This window comes from Balaenoptera acutorostrata, chromosome 13 (genome assembly GCF_949987535.1).
Source record: "Balaenoptera acutorostrata chromosome 13, mBalAcu1.1, whole genome shotgun sequence".
Taxonomy (NCBI): domain Eukaryota; kingdom Metazoa; phylum Chordata; class Mammalia; order Artiodactyla; family Balaenopteridae; genus Balaenoptera; species Balaenoptera acutorostrata.
Genome location: NC_080076.1, coordinates 18,659,868 through 18,684,226, shown reverse-complemented (window position 1 = coordinate 18,684,226; position 24,359 = coordinate 18,659,868). Strand labels below are relative to the sequence as shown.

The following is a 24,359-nucleotide window of genomic DNA, read 5'->3' as shown; positions in this document are numbered from 1 at the left end:
ACCGAGTTATAGAAAGTCACATAAACAATATAAATCTGATGCCCAGTCCTTTACAGATATGAAGTTATTTTCACTGGGTTTTCAAACTGTCAAGTATAAACAGGATGAGGTCATCAATACTTAAGATGAGGCACTTCAACAATTACCCAAAAAGGTTGTTAAGTGTACGAAAGTGTAAAACAAAACTTTTGATATTAATCTTACTCTAATTTCAGACGTGATTAATCTGAGATGGTCTATATTAAGGAGTGTTATAAACTTTTATTTTATTTCTTGCCCTTCTGCTTCCCCTTGACCCAAGGCAACATAACCATGAAATAGACATCACCACAGACCAGCTAATGTGCTTCCATACAAAGAAACTAAACATTATTTAACGACATTGGGGTTTCAGAAAGTGACTATTTTACCACAAAAACTTGTGCATAATTTTTTTCAGAAACATGGATAAATACACTGGTGACTCAAAGGCAAATCAGTATCTTGACCAAAGTCCTAGACAAATAGGTCCTCAAATTTATTATCAACTGAATCAAAATTTTAAGTCTCATGTACTCTCTTTTTAAACACTGAAATTTTAAAATACTGAGAAATTTAAAAATTAAATGTTAATTTTAAAAATAGAAAAATTTAAAAATTAAATTTATTAATACTTTCTAGATTACAGTTTAAGATTTAAAAAATAAGGAACAGATGCTTTGTCTTGCCAGCCTTTTGTGAAAGACCTTTTAAACATATATATGTGGCTAATTCATTTTCAACCTTAACCCATGTTCTCTGTATATTTACACTGTATCTTTTGGTAGTTAAAATATTAAATACTTGATTAAAAGAGATCAATTCCTGTTGCTTCATGAATTCATAGTACTGTATTTTTCCCTACTGTCAGATTTCAACATACCTCTACTAGTAAAGAAAATAACTCAAATTTTAGAAGTTTATCCAATAGGGTTTAAAATCTGTGGTCCCATTAACTAGTAGTTTCAGGTGAGAACAGTTAAATCTCATTAAACTTATTTAATTCTGGTAGTTGATAATTTGAGTAATTTCTATAGCCCAGATACCCAAATGCTGTTTAACCAACATGTGAGTTACTCACTGGAACATGGTTAGCTGTTCCAAGTCCACTTATGAGAATCACTTGCTGTGTGTGTGTGCACGTGAGCGCACACGCACTCCTTAATTCCCTACAACAGTTCCGCTCCTCTGAGAGAGAAACTGGCTTTTGATCAGCATGCTATCTACCAGACACTTATGTCTCTGCTAAAATCAGAAGATGGCCAATTTTCAAACAAATGGAAAGGGAAAATACTTATTTAGAACAACAAAAATTAAGCTTGGCAAAAGTAGTTACTTTTATTTACAACTGCATGTATTAAGATTACAAGAGAAACACTAGTGATACCATCTGAACAAAAGCAATGATTTATTGGTAATGGCAATGAATGAAATATTGAAAGTCTCTGGTGAGAATCAAGCAATTATCCAGGAGCTGTAGATCTGATTGCAATATGGTCTTCCAGTGTCTTTTGTACCTTAGTGGCTTTCTCCTTTTTTGCCAACTACCTAGGAAGAACAAAAATAACTTTATGTGTACTTCTTATTGATTTAGAAATATGAGTTATTTTAAAAATAATATTACAAATTGTAATCATTTTTAAAAGCTGGTATTAATTTTTATCTTTGCAATTTTTTGGCATGCAGTATATCTTCACTGTTGAAGCACACTGTGACCCTCCCTCCCTTCCCAGCCTCTAGAAATTAAAAATAAAACACATGCAGGCTATTTTTGGTTTCCCACGCTGTTTTAAGAAAAAGTAATGCAATTTTTCAAAACAAGGCTGACAGTTTAGAGAAGTTAATAAAAAGATGATGCTACTTGAGTGAAACATATTTGATATCAAATGCCGATCACAAAATAATGTACAATTAAAAGAGTATGCTACACTTATGTCTTCACGCCCAAGATGACAGGTTTCTAGACTTTTCTATCAATATGTAGACATGCAATGAAAACAGATTAAAAATGACTAATTTGGCCTAGTTTCTATTTTTAAAAAACCCTGATTGCTACAATGTACTACTGAAATGATAAAGAATAAATCTTGTTTCAGGCAATGATTAGAAAAATTCTCTACTGAAGGGTTTAAAAAATGTTCTAGTTGCTATAAATGTGGCAGAATAAAAATGTAAAGAATAAATTTGGTTTCTACCAATAGTTCTAGAAAACAAATCCTCTGTGGGAAGGCTCTAAAACTACGTTCTAATCAAACAATTTACTTTAAACCTAAAGTTTATAATAATGTATTCTCATGGCAGAAATACCTCTAAGGAAATCTACTTGCAAGCTATTGAACATATATTTGTATACAAAAGAATTTCTATGTATGTCTGTAAATATAATTTTCATATTTTAAATTGATTCTGGTCCCAACGGTAGTATCTGAATCAAGCAAAACTCACAAAGGTCTTCAGTACAAGTCTGGTCTAAAATAGAACATGGCTGGGTCAATGTCATTCATGGGAAAAGATGATAAAAACCCTTTCCACTGAATTCCTAATCACGTGATGCTAGAAATGCTGTTTTCCCCATCTTGAGGAAAATCACTTTTATTACTTTAAAATAACTCCTCTCTAATCCAAGGAAACCATGTGTTTAAAAAGCCCAAGAAGCCAAAAAGATACAAAAGATAGTCTCATAAAAGAGTACGTGGATGAGAGTTAAGAAATTTAGATTTTAAGACCTGGGGGGAGCTTTCCTAAGAAAGAAGGGGAGGTGGCACTATCTGTACCACAAATGAATTTAAGCAGATAAACACTGAAAGCATTATTGATCATTATATCCCTTGGGAACACACAAAACACAGAGCTGTTAGATTAAGCAAAAGAAAACAAAAACAACTAATATTAAAAATTTAAATTTTAGCAGATGTGATACAGTAGAAAACATGAATCTGCATACTGTTTCACAGGTTGATAACTCTCAACTTGCCAATGTGTATTCTCTGTAAAAAAGAAGAAATTCAGCATTCCAATATGGAGTTTCTCACCCCAAAAGTAAAGCTCTTTTATTCATTTTTAAGTCTTTATATTACACCTCAGACAAACAAAAATTTTGGTACATCAAAATTAGATGTCAAAAATATTTATTCAGTAAAGAGTCCATTGATCTTCTATGTTAATATTTTAACCCAGCCTAACATTCAGTCCATAAGTCTTTCAACTGGCCTTGAACTCACTTGCGTTGGCAAAGCACAGGACACGCCCACAATTAATCAGCAAAAAGATTTTGGGGCTACAGTTCCAATGAAAAAAGAAAACCCACGTCTCTCAAATTCAGTCTAATCAATATATTACACTAGTACTGATATAAAAGAACTTGATGAAACTGCTCATATTTGATTTCCAAAATGATTCTATAGTTTCTAAAAAATAAAATTTAAACTTTAGACCAGATTAAAACATTATCCAACTAGTTAAATCTAAAAACATTTACAACAATGTAAGTTTTATTGCAAAATTATTTCTCAAAATGTAGTACAAAATTAAATATGAGACCGGAGAAAGTAAATTAAAAAAAGTAACAAGAAGTTGGGTGAGCAACCTGGTATGGTAATGAAATTAAAGCACCTAGTTGCAAGCCCAGAACAAAAACCAAAACAAATAAAAGGCCAACTGAGAAACATGACTAGAATGAGATCTGAAGAAGAGACGGTTGAGGAAATTTAGGTAACACGAAGGCTGATCCAGATGATAGAAGCTGTAGAAATCTTGCCCCAACAATGGTGAGAACATGAGAAGGGTGAGAGCAGACAGGTGCTAGATGAGCAGAGAAGCAAGGAGGGGAGTAGAGTGAGATAAGGTCAATCTTTATATTACTTCATTGTTAAAAATCTTCTGGTTTTAGTTCATTTGAGTTGGATTAAAAAAGCTGAAAAATAAACGGACAAAAATGTTACAAAAATAGCTGATACGGTGAATGGCCAGTCAAGAAAACTCTATTTTTATTAGTCATAGAAAATCTGCTCTGCCTTTCAAATGCACCTCATTCCCTAAGAAGCAGAAGCCCCTTCATTTTTGCTCAGTTTTGTATACCTATATTACTTTTGTATTCAAATAAAGCAATCCATGTAAAGAGCATATTTTAGCAAAGAAAACATCTACTTCCAATTAAAATGGCAAGCTTTTTTCATGCTGCAACACAAAGAATCCACTTACAACAGAAAGCCTAAGTATATATTATAATCTGGGCATAATGCTTCTTATGCGCCAAAAACAGACCAGTGGAAGGTATGTTCTAGTCTCCAAAATCTGAAAAGTATAACCTTCTAAAGCTGTAACAGCATGCAGGGTGGTCTAAGATTTCTAGCCACATCCAAGTTTCACCAGCATTACCTTAGTTTCTGTCATCTTAGTGACATAAGGAGAAGATCAATGACATTCTGAAAACTAAAATTATCTAGAAACAACTCATACAACATAAAAATGTAAACTGAAAATGCTACATAATTCTATTTTATCATTCATTAAAATCATTTTACACAGTTCTCTTCACTACACAGAGGTATCAAAACTTTCCTCTCTGTGCTGATAAAATACGTGCCCAATCTATATTGAAATTTTACATTCCAATTACTATGTGCAATTCCTTTAAGATTCAGACTGACTAAGTAAAGGAGTGCCATACTTGACCTATCCTCGAATGAAGGACATGCGCCTTCCCACTTCCATGCCCAAGGCTCCTGTTTTCCGTTCTACCTAGAGGAGTGCCCACTGCTATCTTTTCCTCTATCCATTTCTACTCCCACAGTTTAGTTCTAGGCCCTTTTCCTTCTCAAACATTCTGATATTTTCCCAGCCATTCTTGGGAAGAAGGAAATATCACCAGGCTGGGAAAGGATGAGAATACTCTGTAGAGGAAGAGAGCCTTGAACTAAGCTTTGATTAATTTTGATTAGCATTCCAAATGTTTGTGCATTACCCTTTAACAATATAAACTCATTATTGGCAGAGATTATGACTATACCTAGCACAGTACCACAGGGACAACAAGTACCATACCATGTATCGCTTATTTCCTTTACTAGAAACACCAAGCTCACTGATAGTTTCTAATAAAACTCTACACAAGGCCAATTTCAGTTAAACATAAGCTAGCTTTTTAATTGCAGTTTTCCGACACTGAAGTTGTTGACTTAGCACAACATAAAGAAAACTGAAATATTAGCTTACTCTGGAGGAATAACCCTAGAGTTCAATGAATGACACAAGAACAAAACTCATTCGGAAACTACTGAAAGAAAATGTAATATTAATATATATAAGAAAATCATTCAACCAATTAAAATTTATCAAACATTAAAAGCAATGGATTAAGAAGTCCAGAACACCAAGAAGGGAGTCCATTAGAGCATTACATTATTTTCACAGCAGTTCTCAGTGTGGTCCAGGCTGGGCATCCCTGAGACCCTTTCAGGGAGTCTTCAAGGTCAAAACTATTTTCATAATAATGCTAAATTGTTATTTCCCTCTTTAACTAACTCTCATTGTCTCACAAATGTACAATGAAGTTTTCCAGAGGGTACATGACTTACGATAGCAGAACTGACTGAATGCAGAAGCAGATATGAGAATGAGAGGATTCTATTAAGCTAGACTATAAACAAATTTGTCAAAGTGTAAAAACAATGCTCTTCTTCTCATAAAATTAGTTTCTGTTTTGAAATATATATATTTTAAAATATTACTTGTGTTAACAATGATTTTATTTGTAAATAAATATTTTTTAAATTTCTCAATTTTAACTTCTAAAATGGTAAATATTAGATAAATATTGGTCCTCAATAATCTTTAATACTGTGAAGGGGTCCTGGGACCAAAAAGTTTTGAGAACTACTGTTCTGCAGTAATTTTCAATAAGGTAAAAAAGGACCTAAACATATAGCATTTTAAAACAAACACAAATACTCTCAAACAAGAAAAGAAAAATACCTTTGCTATCCTGAAGACAGTCCAAAAAAGGTAGTTTGATAGTCAACAAAGAGAGAAAATAGGCTAGAAGGGATGTGAGGGGGGATGTTAAAAACAAAGAGGTGGAGACATCCTTAGATAGACAATTATTAATGCACATCAGAAAAACTATAACTGAATGGCAGGCTGGTAAGAAGATGGACAAGATAGAGTAGGGGTTACCTAAAGGAAAAATGGAAATCAAGTAGCATAAGCTGAGGTGAGAAGCAGGAAACCAGAGGTGAATTAATGATATGAGGAAATAACAGGATTTAGAATAATAGATCTTAGGAAAGAACTGAGCTAAAAAGAAACTATGCAAGGCACGGTTAAAGCCAAATCCAATGGCATTTAATTCAAACAAGCAAAGTAGCAAAGCAGGCGGCCAAAACGACTCTGTTGCTCACAGTTTCCCAGTGCAGCATATTTCATATCATAAAAACGTAGATGTTTTATCTCTGCTTCTTCTGACCTGTCATTATGTGCATGTCAAACATTTGACATGACAGATCTAAGTAAATAACTGTTCCTAAACCTCCCAAAAGTTAACTATGCTGTGAGACAGAAAGATAGCAGTTGGAAAATGACATTAAAATATCTATTGTCAAGGTTATCAATTTTGCAAAAACAGCGTACAATTTTGTAAGCTCATCCACCGTTATGAAATTTTATGAATTTTTCTGTTATTGGATTAAAATTAGATCTGCAGTGCCATCAAAAAGAATAAGTTTTCAGGGTGTTCCACGGCTCCAATTCCCCAAACAGGGCTCTAAGTTTTAAGCCAGGTGCCTCTTCCTCCAGGCATTGGCAGTGCTAGGGAAACTCTTCCTCTCTTATAATCACCCCAAGTTCTAGACTGCCCGCCAAATGCAGCCATCTGAAACACGGTAAAACCTACATCTCCGGTGCTGCTGCACATTTAGTCTGTGTACAGCAACTGGGTTCTGTACTGATAAAGTTCTTGGTAGTACATCTATGATCTGTGGTTGTATATTATAAGAGTCATCCTAAATGAACTGTTACCAATTAGAAGTAGTTCCAAGAATGAAAAAATGTTCTATTTCCTAAAGGTCCCATGTAACTTATACATTTTTTCACAAACTTTAGGACTATGTCCTCAAAAACAAAAAACAAAAAAATTCACTGAATACATACATATATGCCTGTTCACTGAATAGTTATTTGCTGAAATGTGTTCTTTCAGCACGAAGACATGGTTTGAAAGCATCTCAGTGTAGTAAAACTGAGTCCATTCTTTTTGATTAAAATTGTCATTTTAAATGTTTTCATCAGAAACAATGATAATCAAAATCTTAATATAAGCAAAGTTCTTAAAAATTCATTAATAATGATTTAACTTACTACTACTATTTTTCATTATTCCTAACTACTTTCTATAACCAAACAATAATTTTTGCCCCTCTTATTTGGATGCCATTCATAACAGACACTATATCAGTAGGACTTATTTTTATTAGAGATTTCGTTTAGTAAGAAATCTAAAAATGTGATTAGAAGAACCTACTCTTCTGTTTAACCTTATAAAATTTCATGACATGATATGATTTTGATAGCTTTAAAATTATTTCTTTAAAATTGTTATTTTTATTTCTCCTAGCTATCATTTAAACAAACTTACTCGTTTGAAGTCATTCATATTTGTTGCCTGGACTGGAGTCCCAATAAAAGTAAAATATGAAATTCTTGTTGTTTCTTCTTCACCTTGATTGGACTGAACAAATATCTACACACACACACACACACCCCAAAAAAGGAAAGAATTTTTACATTAATGATTACACTCCTTCTTTTATAAACATGCTTTAATCAATTTCCTTAGGTTATTAATAAAAATACCTTCCATTCTTTGTAAGGATTAATCCAAATTACATTTAGACTAGTACTCCTATAGCATTATTAATTCTATTGTTTGCCCAGCTATTCTTACCTTCTCCAGGGATGTCATGGCAAGACACTCACATACACAAGTTCTTGATGATTTAGTGTGATGGTGTGGAAGGGTCATAGTTAAATTATTTACAGAGAATGTTGAAAGAGTATGAAATTCATGATTACAATGGTCAGAGTGCTACTGAAACTACTAAAATTATAATTTTTCACTGAGGAAAACCTCTGCAGTTATATTCTTTCTGATAATCCTTCATTCATTCTATTTCCTACAATTTTAAAAGAAAAAAATAGTACTGGAAATAGGGTCCTAAAACTATACTGTGGCTTACATGATTTTTAAGCTTGGCTCTTTACACTTGCTATTTAAAAACTCCCCTCAGCATGTTAGGAGACAGACACTTTACTCATAGATCCTTTTTCAATATACTGGATTTTTAAAATTTGCTCTATTAAAAAAAAATAATACTCTAAATGCTGTCTACTTAAGATTATTACCTCTCTTGAATTCAGCAACATACTTTTTTCATTCTCAGATGGCACTAAGCAATCAGTTTTTGTTGTTTTTACAGGAAACCACAGATTCATCTCAAACTGAGCTATTCAATTAAAAACTCTAAGTCTATAATAAGTAGACTATTAAACTAGCTCTCTATTTATTTGCAATGCTTTTTTAATCTAAGCACAACAGTTTATATTTACTGCTTTTAAAATCCATCTACTTATTCTGATTAGACTTCCTGATCAAAACTGTCATTTCAATTTCAATTTTATCACCAAAAAAAGTGACAGGCATGCTTTCTGTGTCGGGATTTAAGTCACTGACTAAAATTTTGATTTTGATAGGACACAGTGAAGACTGTGAACCTATCATGAGATAACTATGTTCAATGATTCTCAGAGATAGAGGAGATTATATTAGGATCTCTGGGTTTAAAGGGCTTTTCCAATAAACAAATGCCTTCCTCCCATCACTAAATAAAGCAACAGGTGTTATTAACTGAATGTTACAAATATGAGTAAAGTCAAAACAATATTTCATAACCAGTGTTCCAGTATGTTACAACCATTTTCTTTAATTTCATCTGGGTAAAATATTTCAACTACTGAAAACTCAGCTTTATATAATCCTTCATCTTACCACGAAGTATATTCTGTGAAATTCCACTGAAAACCTCCTAAAATGAACACATGCTATGGCATTCTTCTAATTTACAAAAACCAGAATCCACTAACACAAAGAAATCCCATTAGATTGGCACACCTTGTTCTCAAGTGACTCTGTGCTGGTTTCCACTCCGTTTTCTAGGTATCCTACTACTCTTTTATAACCCTCCTGCCCCCGCCTCTGAAGGAACAGGCTAGGCTGGACAGGTGGTTTAGAAGCATGTGCTGGGTTTTAACACTAAAATTCACAAAAGCAACTAATAACTGCTAAAAAGCTGCTGCTTTCTTAATGTAAATTAAGATAATATAAAACTATCTTTTACAAGTCATTTTTACTGAGATCACGGCCACTACACTATTAAAAACTCTATATTCTAGAAAAGGAAATTGGACTTTACAGACGTATCATCACTCATCACCAGGTATGAAGGAAGCACAAATATCTTCTATTTAAGTATAAATGTTCTAGAATAAACTTTTAACAAAAGTTGCCAAAGATATATACATAATATATATATATGTAAACTGACAAATCCACAAATTTAAAAAAATCAATCCGTCTTTCCTCTTTAGGGCACACAGATGAATTAGAAAGAAGAAAATTTAATTAGCTCATTAGACATGTTTATGCATTTCAAACCAAGTGGACAATTACTACTTTTAAGGATCACCTGGAATCAGCTAGGATACTAAAGATGGCATGAACTGTCACCCACAACCCGTTAAATATATCTGAATGAAATACTACTTACAGTTACACTGTTAACATTCTGAAACTTTACATAACGAAGTGGGACAATACCATCTTCTTTAATATCATCCTCTGTTAGTTCCAGAGCTTGAGTTGGCTCACTTCTTTCTGCCTCTTCAAAATCCATAGACCGGGGTAGATTGATAAAAATTTTTACATACTTAGGACCCTGACCTATAAAGTGGTAGAATAAAATTAAATGCTAACACCAAACATACAATGCTTTGTTCCCTTTATCATTACATTCACACTATACAAACAGAAGGACATAAACACATATGCACATAACTACCTCTATCTTTAGAAATTTTAAGAAAGTCTGAGTATTTTCACAACCATACTTTCCGCCCCCCCCCCCCCAACAGACATTTACTGGTATATTCTTGGCCTGCTAAAACTATACTAAGTACTAGGAATACTAGATGAAAACACATACATATATACGTACATGCATAACATATACACAGAGTTCTTGCCCTCAACTATAAAAGACATACTACGATACATGTACAACTCTCAGTGAGGAGGTATAGGGAAGGTGGCAGTGGAGTCTGACAGCACATGCAGGCTGACAGAAAGTTTCATAAAAGAAATAACATTGACCTGGGTCTTGCAGTTGCCATCAGTTGGTACATTTTGTTATTTAGGAGGAAAGCACTATCAGTGACAACATTTAGCCAGATGGAAATTAATTACACAAACTACCAAAATTCATCTTAGGGATTAGGATGTGCTCAGTGGTAAAATCATATTGATAGAATGTCTTAGTCCTTTTAACTTCAGACCAGTGTTTTGTGACTGATTAAGGAATCTTAAGATAGTCACACTGCTTAAATACTCATTTCTATAGCATTTGCTTTTATAAATACTTTGTATTCTCAGAATAAACAATTTTATTAGTGAAAAATCATTAATACATGAAAATTTAGAATAGTAAATGATAAGGGAATGCTACCTGATAAGCGTACTGTTTCTCCCAATCAACTAAAAAAACCAAAATCCTAGTCCCCACTCTCCACCCCATGCCCCCTCCCACGTCCACCCCAACCAGCAAAAAACACTTCAGTAAGAAACAGAAAAAAGGGGGTGGGAGGGTGAATAGGGCAATTCTTTATTTAATGAAAAGAAAGATGCCAAGTCTGTACAATCATGTTTACAGCATCATAATATGTATAAAGAAGATGAAACTACAATTAGAGCACAAATAGGAAGATCTAGAGCCTGTCTTATCACCTATAACAGGAGGAATGTGAAATAACTCTCCCAGTTCTGATCCTGAAAAATAGCTACCTCAAACTTAGAATCTTTAGTTGGAAGAAAGGGCTCCCTTGTTTTCAGATTAAGAGGGAACTTAAATTCTAAAATAAAAAACTTTGGGGCTTCCCTGGTGGCGCAGTGGTTGAGAATCTGCCTGCCAATGCAGGGGACACGGGTTCGAGCCCTGGTCTGGGAGGATCCCACATGCCGCGGAGCAACTGGGCCCGTGAGCCACAATTACTGAGCCTGCGCATCTGGAGCCTGTGCTCCGCAACAAGAGAGGCCGCGATAGTGAGAGGCCCGCGCACCGCGATGAAGAGTGGCCCCCGCTTGCCACAACTAGAAGAAAGCCCTCGCACAGAAACGAAGACCCAACACAGCCATAAATAAATAAATAAATAAAATTAAAAAAAAAAAAAAAAAAAAACTTTGGAAAAAGGGTAAACGTTTCTTTATTACTTTCGGTCCAATAATCTCACATTATTTACCCACTGCTTTGTTTTAAGAACAATTTCACTCCTTCCCAAAACAAGAAATCTTTATTACCTCTATTCAATAAAAAGTTTTAACCTAGGTGTCCATCAACAGAATGGATAAAGAAGATGTAGTAAATATATACACAATGGAATCCTACTCAACCATAAAAAAGAATGAAATTTTGCCATTTGCAACAACATGGATGGACCTGGAGGGTATTATGCTAAGTGAAATAGGTCAGACAGAGAAAGACAAATGCTGTATGATATCACTTATACGTGGAATCTGAAAAATAAGACAAACTTGGGAATATAACAAAAAAGAAACAGACTCACAGATAAAGAAAACAAACTAGTGGTTACCAGTGTGGAAGAGGGGAGGGAGGAGGAGCAAGATAGGGGTAGGAGACTAAGAGGTACAAACTACTATGTATAAAATGAATAAGCTACAAGGATATACTGTACAACACAGGGAATACAGCCAATATTTTAGAATTACTATAAATGGAATAACCCTTAAAAATTGTGAATCACTATGTTGTACATTTAAAACTTACATAGGAGTATACATCAACTATACCTCAATTAAAAAAAAAGGAAAAGAAAAAAAAGAAAGGTTTTAAATATGTGCTAGCAGGTCTACAGAGCAGAAAGTTAGTTTAAAGAAAAGCTGTCCATTACTCACCATTATCCGGCCCTTGAAATTTCATTGAGTAAAGCTTAACAGGCTGATTGAATGCCACGGTAATAAGTAGCTGTGAAGAAAATAATAGTTTCATTTTTAAAGGGTTGTTGAACACCTTAAATAACACAATAGCTAAGGAGATTTAAATAATTAAGAAGCAGACAAAATTTAATTCATCTAACAAAACCAATGTAATACAGAATATCAGTAAGTTGAAAGTAACTTGATTAGGCTGACATTTGAGAAATACATTAATGTGTTATTCGTATAAAGAAATAACAACAAAATTTAACAGAATTAACTAAAATTATATGTAAGAACCTAAAGTCTTGTGACCTAAAACTGATAAGCAATCTGCTTTCCAAAAAAATCAAACAAAATCCCAAAATTAAAATTTAAACTATGTATTTTAGCATATTAAGCTTATTATTTTCCAAAACAATTTATTTGTGGAAGCATCCACTCCACGTCACTTGACAATTTGGAGACAATGCACACAGGCTACGTGGAGAGACTAGACCTCAAATGGACTCTATTTGATCCAAAACTCAAGAGAACAGGACTCACAGCTCTAACAGTAACCTCCAAACCTCCATCCTAAATTTATTTGACTAACTGAATCTGAAAAGCCAGGTAAGGGAACTGGAACACAAAACAATGCCGAAATGCCCATCTCTGATTCATTCACTCAATCTTCTTTCCAGCTAAAATTCTGTCTGATGTAGGTACCTATGTTTCTACCCTGGGAGGAAGATTTCCTTGGCAGGAAGATTTCAGGGAAGCTGTAGCCAGTCCTTCTGATATGCATCACCACATTATTTTCAGGGCACCATTTACAAGGAGCACAATGTGAATGATATTCTCAAAGCTACACAGTAAGGTAGCTCTGGCTGGAGCAAAGAAAGATGGGATTTGGATTTATGATTTCAAATCACTGTGGTCTATTTGCTTAAGAAAATACTTAAATTACTCCCTTTGGTTATGTAAGTACCTTTTACACTTGACCTGTAATTGTGTGTCAGAAAATAAGCATGACACGCTTAGAGACTTGAACCACAGGTGAAGAGGATTATGAGAGTAGAAAGCCAGAAGCAGATAAAGTCAGCAAGAATACGATACCTTCTTCCTGAAGTCACTGAAGAACCATTTAACTCTTTTAAGAAAGAGAAGCATGATCAGATTTATATTTTAGAGAAATAACTTTTGTGAACATGTAAAAGATGAACAGGAAATGGGGACAAAGCAGAGGCAATGCAACAGAAATTAAATTAAGAAAAATAACAGTCAAGATGAAGACAGAGATGGCTTGATAAAGGCAGTACTATACTACACTACTTCCTCTGGGACAATAATGCTGGGAAGTATAGGGAAATACAACAGGTTTACAACTGGGAGTGAGGACTAGACATACAGGGAGTGCTCATCTAATTAGTCTCTATTTCTCAGGGACCAAGTCGTGCAGGAAGTATGAAGGCAAGTCAAGAATGAACAAAAGGACTTAAGAAGAGTGAAGGCTCAACTCAGCCTTCGGGGCAATCCAAGAGATCGGTGATTCTCTGTAGTGCAGCTGGCATAGAAGAACAAAGAAACGAGGGGGGTCTGCAGGGTCAAAGGACAGGGGTGAAGTTATAAAAAGGAAGAAAGAAGTGAGCATCTGGAAAAGAGAAACATGAAATCATGAGATGGAAACCTGAATAAGAAACAAGAGCAGGCATAAATACTGATAATCCCTACAAGCCTTAAGCATTCGGTTACCTGTTCATCACAATCAGATTCCAAGAAGGTCATGTCTTTTCGTAAACAGTTGTCAAATCCATGCTCGTCACTTTCATTAAGACATTCACAGCCAGCTTTGTTAATAAAAGGCATTAAATCCATCTGAAAAAAAATAAACCAAGACTTTAGGCAAAGCATTTGGATTTGGTATAAAAATCTTAATAAGAAATGTAAATGCTTCTTTTTTTTTTATTGTACAATATTATGTTTCCGGGGTACAACACAGTGATTAACAATTTTTAAAGGTTATATTCCATTTACAGTTACTATAAGATACTGACTATTCCCTGTGTTGTACAATACATCCTTGTATGTGGTTCTTTTTTTTTTAAACTTTTTATTTTATATTGGAGTGACTCTCCCTTGATTAAGCAATTTTAAAGAAAACTTCTATCTCATTTAAAACAGTTACTAAAATTTTTATAATAACCCTTTCATTTGAACTTCTAACTGACATCTACCACTAATAATTAAAGCCAAATTTAGGCTTGGTCCACTTAATAAGAATCCAAAACCAAGTCTCTAACACAAAGATTATTAAATGTTGACTTATACATTTTTTAATAACAGTGTTTTGCAGTGGAAAATATGCAAATTAAAATATCTACAAAATATCCAAAGAAAGCCCACCTCCCTCTTCTAGTAATCATGCACTCTTTAAACCTATATCCGTGAAGAGTTTAAAGATGAATAGCAAATAACTATTTAAAAAATTTTTATCATGGAAAATTCCAAACATACACAAATAGACTAATACAGTGAACCTCAGGTATCCACCTCTCAGCTACAATAATCATCAACTCATGCCCACTCTTATCTCACCTTTACCCTGTAACCATTCCCCAACCTTTCTCCCAATTCTTTTCAAGTAAATTTTAGACAATTTTTTCATTTCATTCATGAACATTTCAGTGTGTTCACAAGAGATAAGTACTCAAAAAAAAATCCTCAATATCATTATCACAACTAAAACAATAATATTTTAATATCATCAATATCAATGTTCAAATTTCTTCAACTGTCTCATAAATGTTTTACAGTTGAAATTACTTAGTCTCAGAATAAGGATCCAAGAAAAGTACAAATACCATATTTGGTTAATGTCTCTTAAATCTCTTTTAATCTATAGTCATTTAGCCTATAGATTTCTTATATTTTGGATTTTGCTGAGTGCTTCCCTGTGGTGTCATTTAACATTTTCTTGTATGTGTTTGGCTAATACTTTCAACACAACGCCATGGAGTTGCAGTGACAGTGGTCATCCCTGTCTTGTTTCTGACTTCAGTGGGAATGCCTCCAGTACTTCCCCATTAAAATTTTATTGAACGCTTTAGGAATAAATAGATATTGCATTCTGTCAAATGCTTTTTCCCCATATTAGGAAATTATGATTTTTCTCCTCTAGATTGCAGAATTTTGTTTACTAATATTTTATTTAAGATTTGTACACCAATATTCCTAACTGGAACTGGTTGGTAGCTTTCTTTTTTGCTGCAAACTTTGTCAGATTCTGGGATCAATGTCATAACTTACTTCAAAAAGAAATTTTTAAGTTTTCTCTCTTTTTATACGGTCTTGAGTAGTTGCAGTTAACACCAGACTACCTGATCTTTAGAGATTTGGCAGAATTTCCCTGTGAAGTCATCTTGGTATTTATGGAAGAGCTCTTTTACTATTTTCTCTACTTCCTCAATGGTGATTGGTCTATTTAGGAGTTCTGCTTCTAGTGGAGTTGATTTTGAAACTATTTTTCTACAAAAGTATCCATTTCATCTACTAAACAAAAACTGTTTTTAAAGTTTACCAAGTAATTTTAAAAAAATAAAAAATAAAAAAATAAAGATTACCAAGTATTCTAAATTATCAGTTACATGTTCACCATTCTATCAGTCTTTATTACGAATACTAATACACATACTAATACATGTGTATATAGTTCTGAAAGACTAAAGAAAACTTTACATTTCAAATAATTATCAATATGGTAATAATCCATTAGAATAGACCCTTAATTATTCATAAACTAGCTTAAATGCTTCCAAAACCAAAATATTCTTTTCTATCAAATGTTACATTGCATTAGATGTTAAATGTATTACTCAGGGTAACATAATGTAGCCAATTCAAAAAGGGAGGCAGGGACTTCCCTGGTGGTGCAGTGGTTAAGAATATGCCTGCCAATGCAGGGGACACGGGTTCGAGCCCTGGTCCGGGAAGATCCCACATGCCAGAGAGCAACTAAGCCCGATGCCACAACTACTGAAGTCCATGCACCTAGAGCCCATGCTCTGCAACACGAGAAGCCACCACAATGAGAAGCCTGCGCACCGCAACTAGAGAAAGCCCGCGTGCAGCAACGAAGGCCCAACGCAGCCAAAAATAAAAAAATTTAAAAAAAAAAAAAGGGGAGGCAGGAAGAAAAGGAGCACTACATAGCTAAGTTCTACTACTACAGAATTATTCTGAACTTCCTGAACATTTGCCTTGAAAATGTGACAAAATCTTTCAAACATTTGTCTACCATCCTACCGAGATGCCTCTTCCATACTATATGTAGGATCAAGACCCCAGGCTTGAAGACAACATTGCAGTCATACTTCCAATACCTTAATAATGAAAATAAACTAAATAGGTAAATAATTTAAAATTGCTTTTTAATTTATCATGGGGCACACAAAACAAGTATCATATTCGAACAGTTGCATTAAAGTGCTCTGTTATACAACACTGTCTGGGACAAACTGGCATAATATTGTATACTTGACATAATTGCAAATTGACATATTTGGAAAATATGTAATTGGAAATAAGTATCACTACTTATGCAATCAACTTGCCAATAATGAGGAAAGAATCATGAGAAAACAATCATTCAAATCCAGACTGTGGGACACTGTGTAAGACAAATGGTCCAGACCTGCACTGTACAATGAGACAGCCATTAGCCACATGTGTAAATTTAAAACTAAATCAATTAAAAATAGATAAAACTAAAAATTCAGTTCCTCAGTTGCCCTAGTCACATAAAAAATGTCACATGTGCCTAGTGGCTACTACAGTAGACTGGTGTTGCTTTTAACTTTCAAAAAAGGCAGTCACGGGACTTCCCTGGCGGTCCAGTGGCTGGGACTCTGCGCTTCCAATACAGGGGGCTCAGGTTCGATCCCTGGTCAGGGAACTAGGATCCCACGTGCCGCGTGGCACAGCCAAATTAAAAGGCAGTCATGAAAGAAAAAAGGCAGAGAGAAGTTTCTAGACTAAAGAACACTAAAGAGATTGACAACTTAAATGCAATGCATGACCCGTGATTTGATCCAAGATTGGGGAAAAATAGCTATAAAGTATATTCTGGAGATATATTAAGAAAATTTGAATATAGGCTGTACATTAGGGATAGATATCCCATCAATGTTAAATTTCTTATAAGTGATAATGGTATCATGGCTATATAAGAGAATGTCCTTGTTCTTAGGAGCTCCATGCTGAAATATTTACAGATGAACCATCTTGATGTCTATAACTTACTCTGTAAATGATGCTGCAAAATATAAAAGTAGATAAATACATATCAAGATAGAACAAAAACAGGGAAATACAACTGATGAACACAGGTGAATGACATGCATGTTTATAACACTACTCTGTCAACTAGATTTTTTGTTTGTTTGCTTGGATAGATTTCACCTTTGGGGGGAGGTGAGTGAAATCCAACATGAGACACACAGGAAGTTAGAAAAAACTTTCCATGCTTCAAGAAAGATCTGTCCTACCTACTACATAAATTAGGGACATTTAATGTTTATTTTGATGAATGTGACATATTTGTAGACCAAAACCTACAGTTCAGAGGTTGGAACACTGAAATACACCAATAAGCCTCAAGATTTAGAACACATGCAAATACAAGTTCCATTCCAGAGTGCCTAGCGTGCAAACTTCTAGAGAGGAAGACTTGATATTGATAGCCCCCTCATGCGATTTGAAGCCATACTAGGTACTCTTACAAAATATGGGATTGTAAAGCAATTATACCCCAATAAAGATATTTTTAAAAAAATAAATTATGGGATAGGAGGGGTGGGAGGGAGACGCAAGAGGGAGGAGACATGGGGATATATGTATATGTATAGCTGATTCACTTTGTTATAAAGCAGAAACTAACATACCATTGTAAAGCAATTATACTCTAGTAAAGGTGTTAAAAAATAAAATAAAATAAAATAAATAAAATTTTAAAAATAATAAATTAAAAAAAAAAGAAAATAGGGGAGAGAAAAAATAGAATGTTTAAAACTTTCCCAACTTCTAAAGAGATACTTGGGGCAGGGAATTTTTTTTTCTTTCTGGCTGCGTTGGGCCTTTGTTGTGGCATGTGGGATCTTTTTTTTTGTTGTGGCGCGTGGGCTTCTCTCTAGTTGTGGTGTGAGGGTTTTCTCTCTCTAGTTGTGGTGCTCGGGCTCCAGAGCACGCAGGCTCTCTGGTTGAGGCACACGGGCTCAGTAGTTGTGGTGCTTGAGCTTAGCTGCCCCGCAGCATGTGGGGTCTCAGTTCCCAACCAGATACTGAGCCCGCATCCCCTGCACTGGAAGGTGGATTCTTTACCACTGGACCACCAGGGAAGTCCCAGGGCGGGGAATTTATAGCATTAAATGCCTATATTAGGCAAGAAGAAAGGTCTCAAATTCAACCGTAAGAAACTAGAAAGAGAAGAGCAAATTAAACCCAAAGTAAACTGAGAAAAGAAAATAATAAACATCAAAGCAATGAAATGAAAAACAGAAAAACGATAGAGAAACTCAATGAAATCAAAAGCTGGTTCTCTGACAAGATCAGTGAGTTAAGAAACATCTAGCCAGAGTGGTCAAGACAAAAAAATCCCAATTAACAATATTAGGAGAGGTGACAGTACTACAGTTTCTTTAGATATTAAAAAAATGAGAGAATATTATGAACAATTTTATGTACATAAGTTCAACAACACAAATGAAATGGACAAATCCCTTGAAAGACACAAACCACCAAAGCTCACTCAAGAAGAAATAGATAACTGGATTAATTGTTTACCTATTTTTAAAAATTAAATTTGTAGTTAAAAATCTTCCCACAAAGAAAACTCCAGGTACAGCTGGCTTTACTATTAAATTCTGACAAATATTATAGGAAGAAATAGTACCCATCCTACACAAACTCTTTCAGAAAATTGAAGAGGAGAGAATATTTACTAATTTAATGACACCATCATTACCCTGATACCAAAACATACAAGAAAGGAAACTACAGACCAATGTTCCTCATATATATATATAGAGGCAAATATTTTAGCAAACCTAATTCAACAATATATTATAAGGATAATGCATCATAGTCAAGAGTGGCTAGAGTATGCTAGGTTATGGTAGGTTGGTTTAACATGCAGAAGTCACTCAATGTAATTCACCATGTTAAGAAACAAAATGTTGAAGCATGATCATCTCAATGGACACAGAAAAAAATATTTGCAAGAATCTAATATCCATTTCTGATTTTAAAAAATCCTCAACAAATTAGGAATAGAAGAGAATTTCTTCAACCTGATAAAAGGCATTTATGAAAAACTTCCAGCTAACATCATACGTAATAGCGAAAGACTGAATACTTTCCCCCTTCCCCCTAAGATGAGGAACGAGTCAAGGATGTCTGCTTTCAATACTACTGTGGAATAAGTCACTATAGTAAGATAAGAGAAATAAATAAAAGACATCAGGATTGGAAAAAAATTTTTTTCCCAAACTTCAATAAACATATTAAAAACTCAAAGTCATGATGTTCACAAAAATACTGTATTACTTCCGATTTTTGATTCTTAACCTTTTGAGTATCATACCCTACATCTTTTGTAATATCTCAAACCCCCCTAAGAGAGATATTTCTTTCTTTCACTTTGGCTCCAGTCAAATCAGGAGTTTCAAAACTATAGGATGTGTGAAATCAATAATTATATAGCCTTTTAGCGTTAAAACCTAATGAGAAAAAGTCTTTATTCTAAGAAACCTAAAATTTTATTTTAAAATTGTCAATACATTTTTGTAATACTTAGTTTAAATCTACTGTAAGATACAGGTTTTCATTCAGTTTCCATCTGTGTTGTGAAAACAATGCCGTTCTTGGGAACACATTACCAGTTTTAAATATTTAATAACCCTGTGAGACCTATAGTCCAAAACTTTTAAAGTCTTCATTGACACCTGATGGAAAAAAATAAAAATGTTTTTAACAGATTTTCACTTTGTATTCATAACATCTGGATGAAATTAAATGTCTTATTTCCTGAAACTTCATTTTCCCCTGCTTATTTCCTATCCAAAGCCAAAACCCTGATATCACACTTAGCTGATGTAAAGAAGTATCGCTGTAGCTAAGCAGCAAGACTGTTGTGCCCATAAGACTTTTTCATGCAAAAACCCTTACTAATTAAGGAAAAAAATACAAAGAAGTAAACACAACTGTTTACAAGTCAAATGATTTCCAAAATTTTCCAAAAGGTGTCATAACCCTGACTTACACATGTTCATACTTTCTGAGTATTACCATTTCAAATTATCATATAACAGTTCTATTTTAAATAAATATTAATTATTAAGTCCTTAACTTAAAGTAATTAATGCCACTACCACATGTTAAAGACACTTTTTGAAGACACAACTCCCCCTCCACCCATACACACAAAAAGAATCTCTCATATATACCTGACCACAGGTTCTCCTTATTCAACATGAATTTAAGGGCCTTACCTAAGGACTGGTAGCTCCATGGCAGGCCTGTTTTAATGTACTTGGTGGACCTCCCTGGTGGTCCAATAGTTAAGAATCCTCCTTCCAATGCAGGGGACACAGGTTTGATCCCTGGTCAGGGAACTAAGATCCCACATGCTGTGGGGCAACTAAGCCCGCGCATGACAACTACTGAGCCCGCAAGCTCTAGAGCCCGTGCACCACAACCAGAGAACTCACGTGCTGCAACTACTAAGCCTGCGCACTCTGGAGCCTGCGCACCACAGCTAGAGCCCACATGCTGCAACTTCTGAGCCCACACGTTCTAGAGCCCACGCGCCACAACTAGAGAGAAGCCCTCACACCACAACAAAGAGACCGTGCACTGCGACAAAAGATTCCACATGCCGCAACTAAGACCTGATGCAGCCAAATAAATAAATAAGTAAGTAAGTAAGTAAGTAAGTAAATTTTTAAATGTACTTGGTACACATGCTTTCATATACTAGCTTTAACTTGAGGTAACACTTTTTTAAAAAAAAATTCATTTTTAATCTGCCAACACAATAACTTTATAACAAGCAAAATTTTAAAATATATATACAAATATTTTGGTATGCAGGTTTTACCAATTTGCATAAATGAGTCAGCTACCATGAAGTGCTACTTCTGAATTTTACTTCCTTCCTGAATAGCTCTCATATGATAGACACAAATTATGACTATTCATACCATATAGTTTTCAAAAACTTTGAAGTTCTTAAGTCTTCAAGTTATTATTTAGAATAATAACTCTTAAAACTTTGAAAAACATATCCAATACTAAAGTCACATTTGGTTCTAAAACAAAATCAATAACTAGGGTTTTTAAATAGATACATTTAAAAAGAGAGAGAAAACTTTAGAAACCAGCAGAAAAGGGAGTTCAGTATGTAATGGTCATACACTAAAATTTACATGTCATTTTACACAATTGTCAAAAAGTGAAAAATTTTTCCAATGAAAATTTTTTCACTTTGGGAAGGAAAAAAAGTAAAAAACAAATGTTTAAAAATGGCTATTGGGACCTCCCTGGTGGCGCAGTGGTTAAGAATCCTCCTGCCAATGCAGGGGACACAGGTTCGAGCCCTGGTCCAGGAAGATCCCACATGCCATGGAGCAACTAAGCCTGTGCGCCACAACTCCTGAGCCTGCGCTCTAGAGCCTGTGAGCCACAACTACTGAACCCACGTGCCACAACTACTGAAGCCCGCGCACCTAGAGTCCCTGCTCCGCAACAAGAGAAGCCACTGCAATGAGAAGCCCATGCACCACAACAAAGAGGAGCTCCCACTCACTGCAACTAGAGAAAGCCCGCGCAGCAACAAAGACCCAACGCAGCCAAAAATAAAATAAAATAAAAATAAATAAATATTTTTTAATGGCTATTAAAATAGTTCAGAAAGCAGATTAAAAAACAAGTGGCAAAGAAAATTAGGAGGAGAAACTTTGGAAAAATAGTTTATGATAGGGGCTTAAGGTTATAATACACACAACATAGACAAAATCCAATAGTCAGCTATTAAATTTACTTTTAAAGTTCTTAACTGAAAGTATTCTTAACTAGCAAAAGACAAAACATGAAAACAGTGAACTTCACTTCAACCAAATAATGACAAATGCAAGATATATCATGATTTCACGTTTAATTCTACATACATAGCCTTTTGGAATATCTGTGTCCTCGTTGCTTCCAGGGTCATTTTCTAAGTGCTGCTTGATTTTTTCCTCTAGTCCCACAGCATCTGCTCCTTGATACTGATCAATTCTCACTTTGTTTCGAAAAAACAGAAATGTAGGTGTTGCTGATATATTGTTGGTGGCAGCTGTTCCCTAGAATTGTCAAGTTAGATAGCATTATGAATTAAAACTAATCTTAAACCACTCTGAATATTCACTCTACATCTCTATGGAAGCTAAATATCACAAGCATGAACTAAAAACATATAAAATAACTTACTCCTAATTGTTACTTAAGAAAAAACAGGCCTATTCTTAAGGGGCACAACTATATTACCCTTACGTCCGCAATGAAGACTAGCCCTGCATTTTTGTTTTTGTTAAGTGCTTCATCCAATAGAACAATCGGCTTCTAACACAGAAATTGCACTTTACAACACCAGACAGTTCTCTCATAAGTACAGACTGTTTCTCAAATGCAGAACCCCAGAAGGGTATTGAGATATGTCAACACAAACCACTGCTACTAGGAAAAAGTACACATCTGAAAAAACAGTAGCCCATCTGTCCATGAAAAGGAGGTAACACCCTTTGCACTGCAATCCTCATCTAGTTCTACTCTTAAAGAAATGACTTCTGGTCTTCCATCAAAAACACTGCAACAGGTATCTTTTTAAATTCTGCTCCAACTCCACGATATCGTAAGACTAGCTACCGAATGAAAATTAATTAGTCACTGATTCATTAAACTCATTGAACTCTTCATGAGAAGTGTAAAGAAAATAGTAAAATAAGTATGTCACCTTGCATATTCAAATACTAGGAAGAGGTACCGCTATATTGTTTTTTAAAAAAAAGCATAAAGTTTACAGAAATATCTTCTCTAAGCCTCATTAAAAAAAAAAAAAAGATTGACCTTTTAGAACAGTGCTGTCCAAAAGAAATATAATACAAGATACAAATGTGAGCTACACATATAATTTAAAATTTTCCAGTATCCACAAGAAAAAAGTAAAGAGAAACAATTGAAATCCATTTTAATAATTTATTTTAGTAAATCCAAATATGCAATTCAACATATAGTCAATGTAAAAAGTTAATGACATACTTTACGTATTTTCTTTCATACTAAGCCTTCAAAATCCTACGTGTATTTTACAGCACATCTCAATTTGGACTTGCCACACTTCAAGTACTCAGTACCCAACCACATGTGGTTACTCTACAGGACCACACAGCTCCAGAAGACAGCACTCCCAGATCAGAGATGGTGAATACTCAAAATAAGGCCAGGGCTGCTGTCCAGCAGTATGTGATATAAGTACTAAACAATAAACGTGTAACACAGAGTTTGCACCAAATCCCCAAAATACTTATCTGCAAGCTATATAACATTCTAAGATTTTTTTCCAACCCAGAAATGTATCAAAGACAAAAGCTTCACTGGAAAAAAAAAAAAAGTTACAGAGCTGTTAGTCAAAAGACTACATTTTTAGTGTTGGAAGAAGCCTTCAAAAATTTTTTTTCTCTAACAACTCCTCCATACTTCTACATATGCAAATGCAGAAGTGTCACATAGCCATGCTGACTAAGTAACCAGGGCAATCTACCTACAACACTGTGGCTCAATCAATAGTAACCAACATTTTAAACTTTCTGCTGAGTATGCAGCATTGGAGCTAGGATTATAAACTGATCAATTCAAAACAAACGATATCCAAGAATTCTCTGCCATGGCTTTCTAATCAACCAATGTGTCTGTAGTATAAGATATAATTTTAGATTTACAAAGAAATGTAAAACACAGAACTGCCAAGTGACCTATTAAGTTTAACAACATAATATTAGTTTTGTACCAGAAA

General features: G+C 34.5%; 1 protein-coding gene across 5 annotated transcripts in view; it reads right to left on the bottom strand.

The window, feature by feature from the left end:
- Positions 1–1,331: 1,331 nt before the first annotated feature.
- TXNL1 (thioredoxin like 1) overlaps positions 1,332–24,359 on the bottom strand; it is a 33,975-nt gene continuing 10,947 nt past the window's right edge. Inside the window, exons 3-9 of one of the 5 annotated variants that reach the window (XM_007191956.3) lie at positions 22,477–22,650; positions 14,009–14,131; positions 12,254–12,323; positions 9,837–10,009; positions 7,649–7,753; positions 2,963–3,005; positions 1,332–1,566 (exon numbers count right to left, since the gene is read on the bottom strand). In XM_007191956.3, the coding sequence (XP_007192018.1) occupies positions 2,967–3,005; positions 7,649–7,753; positions 9,837–10,009; positions 12,254–12,323; positions 14,009–14,131; positions 22,477–22,650 (684 nt within the window). In that variant the 3' untranslated portion in view covers positions 1,332–1,566; positions 2,963–2,966. Of the gene's footprint in view, positions 1,567–2,962; positions 3,006–3,042; positions 3,932–5,991; positions 7,754–9,836; positions 10,010–12,253; positions 12,324–14,008; positions 14,132–22,476; positions 22,651–24,359 lie in introns of those variants that run through there. The other 4 variants (XM_007191959.3, XM_007191957.3, XR_003624299.2 and 1 more) reach the window with 4 other exon arrangements.